Source organism: Nannospalax galili, unplaced genomic scaffold, assembly GCF_000622305.1.
Source record: "Nannospalax galili isolate Female #2095 unplaced genomic scaffold, S.galili_v1.0 scaffold735, whole genome shotgun sequence".
Classification (NCBI taxonomy): domain Eukaryota; kingdom Metazoa; phylum Chordata; class Mammalia; order Rodentia; family Spalacidae; genus Nannospalax; species Nannospalax galili.
The window spans coordinates 2,181,071-2,186,799 of record NW_008337053.1 but is presented as its reverse complement, the minus strand read 5'-3'; the positions used below and the strand labels follow the sequence as shown (position 1 = coordinate 2,186,799).

At 38.5% G+C, this 5,729-nt stretch overlaps 1 protein-coding gene across 6 annotated transcripts in view; it reads left to right on the top strand.

Annotated features, from left to right (window-relative positions):
• The window catches only part of Gabpb1 (GA binding protein transcription factor subunit beta 1), a 69,132-nt gene that overhangs the window by 36,622 nt on the left and 26,781 nt on the right, over positions 1–5,729 (top strand). For all 6 annotated transcript variants that reach the window (XM_029562951.1, XM_029562954.1, XM_008831801.3 and 3 more), the window contains exons 3-4: positions 2,023–2,190; positions 3,645–3,839. In XM_029562951.1, coding sequence (XP_029418811.1) covers positions 2,023–2,190; positions 3,645–3,839 — 363 coding nt within the window. The remainder of the gene's footprint in view (positions 1–2,022; positions 2,191–3,644; positions 3,840–5,729) is intronic.

Below are 5,729 nucleotides of genomic sequence, written 5' to 3'. Positions count from 1 at the left end.
CACATACATGCAGGCAATACACTCATACACCTAAAATAAAAATAATAAATATTTAAAAAAAAGTTATTTGATAAGTCCACCAAGTTGGCAAAGTGATCCCTAGTGAAGAGACGGTACAGGTGTGAATTGATTTAATGATTTTGGAGGACAGTTTGGCAGTGCTTAGCAAATTTGAACATGTATATGCCCTTTGTAGCAGTCGAATTTCTAGAATACAGAAGAAAATGTTGTTTATGTGTTTGAGGTACAAGACTGTATGCAGCAACAGCATTATTCATTCTTTAAATTAAAAAAAATTATGTGTATGAGTGTATTGCCTGCATGTATGTGAGTGCACCCATGTTGTGCAATGCCTCGGAGGTCAGAAGAGGGCTTCGGATTCCCCTGGAACTGGAGTTATGGACTCTTCGTAGCTGCCATGTAGTTGCTGGGAATTGAACCCAGGTCTTCTGCTGCAAAAACAGTGCTCTTAACCGCTGAGCCATCTCTCCAGCCCCGCATTATTCATATTTTAAAAAGTGGAAGCAAAGCAGTTCATCACTAAATTAGTTAATTATGTTATTTTTTCATTAGAATATTGTAGAGAAAATCAGTGTAGTACATTTATACTCTTTAACATGAGTGAGTCTCATGAACAATATTAAGCAGAAGACAAGTCAGAAATACATGTGCCAAGCGTGGTGGTATACGCCTTTAATCCCAGTGCTCAGGGGGCAGAGGCAGATCTCTGAGATTGAGGCCAGCCTGGGCTACATAGTGAGTTCCAGGCCAGCTGGGGCTACAGGGAGACCCTGTCTAAACAGAAAGAAGGAAATATGTGGTGTGATTTTTCTCTACATAAAGCTTAAAACAAGAAGGGCTAGGACCTGGAGAGATGGCTTAGTGGTTAAGATCACTGGCTGCTCTTGTAGAGGACCCAGGTTCGATTTCCAGCACCTACAGGGTGGCTGACAACTGCCTGTAACTCCAGTTCCAGGGGTTCTTCTGACCTCTGCAGGCATTACATGGCACGGTACACCCATCTATATGCAGGCATTACACCCATACACATAAAATAAGAATAATTTTTTTTTAAAGCTATAGGAATGTTCACTGAGATGTTAATTTTTTTTTTTTTTTTTGGTCTTTTTGAGACAGGGTCTCCCTGTAGCCCTAGCTGACCTGGAACGCGCTATGTAGACCAGGCTAGCCTGGAACTCACAGACATCTGTCTGCCCCTGCCTCCCAAGTGCTGGGATTAAAGGCATGCACCACCACGCTCGGCGGTTAACATATTTTTTTAAGTCTTCCATAAAACAGTTTTGACCCATTTAATATAAAATGTGCACTACTTACCAAACCTGGTGGCATAAACCTGTGATCACAGAAACTCAGGAGTCTAAGGCAGGAAGATTGCAAGTTGAAGGCCAACCAGAAATACAGAGTGAGTTTCAAGACCAGCATACCCGTCTCAAAATAAAATAAAAAGAGGGCAGGGGATGTAGTTCAGTGGTAGAGTCTTCTATGCATAGGCTCCAGGTTCTATCCCTAGTTTTTTAAAAAAGATGAACTACTAAATTTATAAATGAAGCCATTTTACCAAGTTTTCTGTGATTTGTATGAAGAAAACATTCCAGCACTGAGAAAAAATTTTTCATCCTAATGATCTCTAATTCTTAATGAAATGAATAGTTTTTCTCTTAGTAACAAAGAGCTAGGCATGGTGTGATCCCAGCACTTAGGAGGCCGAGGCCAGCCTGAGATCTTCCCTCAGGGGTCAGAAGGGGAAAGAGAGTTAGAGGAAGAAAGTTCGATTTAAGGAACTATTGAACTTTTTTCCTCACTAACAAGTATGCAGGGATTCTTGAGGTCATCTCTGAAGATGTTAAGTTTAAGTAATTTCTTAATTTCTCTTGATTTTTGAATTATTGTATACACAGTTTAATATGCTTTACTGTGTAAAAATATGAAGTATCTTCTAGCAGAAGTATATTACAAACAGCTATAAAGCAGAGTTCGGGTGTGTGTCTGCATGTGTTACAGCTGGGAACTTCTCCACTTCACCTGGCAGCACAGTATGGGCATTACTCCACCACAGAGGTTCTACTCCGAGCTGGTGTAAGTCGGGATGCCAGAACCAAAGTGGACCGAACACCGTTACACATGGCAGCTTCTGAGGGCCATGCCAGCATAGTAGAGGTTTTGCTTAAGGTATGTTTTCTTTATGGACTTGGGTTTTAAGTCCAAACCCCACAAAATCTTCTAAAAGGAAGGGAGCTAGTTTTATTGAGTGCCTGCTTCTGGTTTTACCTATGATAAGCCTGTCAAATTAATATTTCTTATTTCTTTCAGGAGGGAAAAATCTTCCTGTAGGTAATTTCAGTTAAATCAGACAATTGAAAGTTAGTCCTTTGGGTAAAGAACTACCCTGTTGTCATAATATAGTTAGAATATTCCTGGAGGGATGATTAGGTTTGGATGATAACAAATAAATTAAGCAAGTAATTAAATGAGGATTTTTCTAAAATCATCTAAATGCCAAAAGGGCTATGTAGAAGATTCTGAAGCAGAGTGATAACCTTTTCATTCTTGCCTCTAGATGAACTCACTCAAAAGAAATATAGTCCATAAATGAAAGCATGTATAATTCAAGATGATTTAAAAAGCTACACTAAAAAGGTCAAATCTGTCTGGCATGGTGGCTCAGGTCTTTAATCTCAGCATTCAGTAGCCAGAGGCAGTGGATCTTTATGAGTTCAAGGTCAGCTTGGTCTATATAGGGGAGTTCCAGGCCACCCAGGGCTACATAGTAAGACTGTGTCTAAAAAATAACCCAAAAGTAAGAACTCATTTTGATATTTAATTTAACTTTGTATATTTAAAACATCATTTCATCATGAGATCAATATGAAAATTATTAGTAAGGTGTTTCACATTCTTTTAAATAATTCATTTGAATTCCAGTGCTTATTTACAAAAAGCACATCTGTATTTTGACTAGCCACAGTTGAGTTTTAATAGCTACATCTTGCCTGTCGTGTTGGACATTATATCTTTAGAGAACTTCCTTCTAATTCCTTAGGTCATACTGGTCTTGTAAGAAAGGATAGTTTTAATTAAATGAGGGATGAAGGATGAGGGGAATCATCCTTCCATATACTGTTAGAGAATTCTGGAGGCATGCTCATCCATTTCCTTTACCAATGTCATTCTAGCTCTTGGTGCCCATCACTAACTAAACATAATTGCCTTATTTTAAGAAATTAGAAGGAAAGTAGCTTGGAAAATAAGTAAGATACAGAAATGATTAAGTGACAAAAAAATCAAAAATCATTGCTGGAACAGATATTTAACATAAAAAAAGGAGTACGGGGGCTGGAGAGATGGCTCAGCAGTTAAGAGCACCAACTGTTTTTGCAAGAGGACCAGCATTACCATCAGTAACTCTAGTTCTAGGGAATCCAGCACCCTCTTCTGGCCTCTGCAGGCATTGCACACATGGGTACACTCACATACATGTAGGCAAAGCATACATAAACATAAAAAATATTTTAAAAAATAATGTTTTTTTCTTGCTTCATAGCATAGTGGTTAGTATTTTTATGTAAGAGATTTTTCATATTTCATATTTTGAAATATTAATGATTTTTGAAATATCTTTGTAGCATGGTGCTGATGTCAATGCAAAAGATATGTTAAAGATGACAGCTCTGCACTGGGCAACAGAACACAATCATCAAGAGGTGGTGGAACTTCTAATCAAATATGGTGCTGATGTACACACGCAGAGTAAATTTTGTAAAACTGCATTTGATATTTCGATAGACAATGGAAATGAAGATTTAGCAGAGATATTACAGGTAACTTGGCTTTGAGTTTAAAAAAACAAATGAAAGGTGGCTGTATAGCAGGTGCTTCTTGTCTTAATGACGTGTTTCCTTTTGAGCAGGTCTTGCTAAGGTCTTTCACTTTGTCTTTGTGCATTACTGTTCGTAGTCCTGATGGTAGAAATAGGAACATTCTGTGTCATCAGAAGATTAGATGAGGTGCCAACTTTTTGTTTCAAGTTTCTGAATTTCCTTTTCTAGACATTTTAAATATTTTTGTTAAATATTTGGATACCATGTTTTATCAAAATCAATTATAAATTACTTTATGAATCTTTAGTGACTACAATATCCTCTGAATGGGTGGTGTAGCCTTTCCAAAAAAATGTTTTTTTCACATTTTAAAAAACTTATTCTGTGTGTGTGTGTGTGTGTGTGTGTGTGTGTACGTGTACACATGCCCTTGATGTGTGGGGCTGTGGGTATATGTCAGATCATTTGTGTCAAGGTCAGAGGACAACTCTGAGGAGTCATTCTTTCCTTCCACCTTTAATAGGGGTTCTGGGGACCAAACTCAGGTCACCATGCTTACATGGCAGTTGCCTTTAACAGCTGAGCTATCCCACTGAACCCTTCCCCTTTTTTGTAATCTTATAATGTTCTTTTCTTCAAAGACATTTTTGTCCAACATTAACATATTATTTATTTATTAATATTTATCATTTTTATTTTATGTGTATGAGTCTATTGCCTACACGTTTGGAAGTGCACCTGTGTCATACAATGCCTGTGGCAGTCAGAAGAGGGTGTCAGATCCCATGGAACTGGACAGTTGTTAGCTGCTCTGTGGGTGCTGGGAATTGAACACAGGTCCTTTGCAAGAGTAGGCAGTGCTCTCAACTGCTGAACCATCTCTCCAGCCCCAACATTAATATATTTTAAAAAACTTTTTAAAAAATGAGTTTAGACCTAGCAAGATGGTCTCTCTCCAGACAGTATGTCCATTTGTTTTGGTCGTTTCATTTGGTGCCTGTGAGTTAATAGAAAGGTTCTCTTTAGTCTATTTTAGGGACCGAGGTGAGGTGAAAGTTTTGTTTTGGTTCTTACCAAAGATAATCCTTTTCCCTTTCATCTTGTTTCTGATGATGCCACTTTTGGGGGTTTTTACCAGGCATCCTTCTCCTGAGCCCTGCTTTTCCCTAAGCTCCTTGAAAATGGCTTAAATGTTCAAATAGCAAGATCAGAAGGTACCACCAAGGCAGACATGTCTGACTTAAGATGGCACACTTGGCCAAGGTTTTGTGATGTATGTGATGTAGTCTTTATCATGTAGGTTTGTTTCTTTTATTTTTTGCCATCTTTAAAAAAAAAAAACAAAACTGGAACTGGAGAGATGGCTCAGCAGTTAAGAACACTGGTTGTTCTTGCAGGAGACTGGGGTTTGAATCCCAGCATCCACATGGCAGCTAACAACTGTCCTAACTCCAGTCTCAGGGGATCCCACAGCCTCTTCTGACCTCCACAGGCATTGCATGACACAGGTGCACTTACCTATATGCAGGCAATACACGCATACACATAAAATAAAAAAAAAACAAAAAGAATAAAAACCAAAATTGTTTGTAGACATAGTTGTGTTTGGCATTTTTGGTAACCAGAATTACTTCCTGTAGCCAGACAACATTCCATATAAATTATGTTCACTTACTGCCTCTTCTTGCCCATTTATTTTTAATATTTTATTTATTTATTTGGGTCTCCCTGTAGCTTCTGCTGGCCTGGAACTCACTATGTAGACCAGGCTGGTTTTGAACTCACAGAGATCTGCGTGCCTCTGCTTCCCAAGTGCTGGGACTAAAGGCATGCGCCACCACACCTGGCTCTATTATTTTTATTTTATGTGTATGAATGTATTGCCTGCAT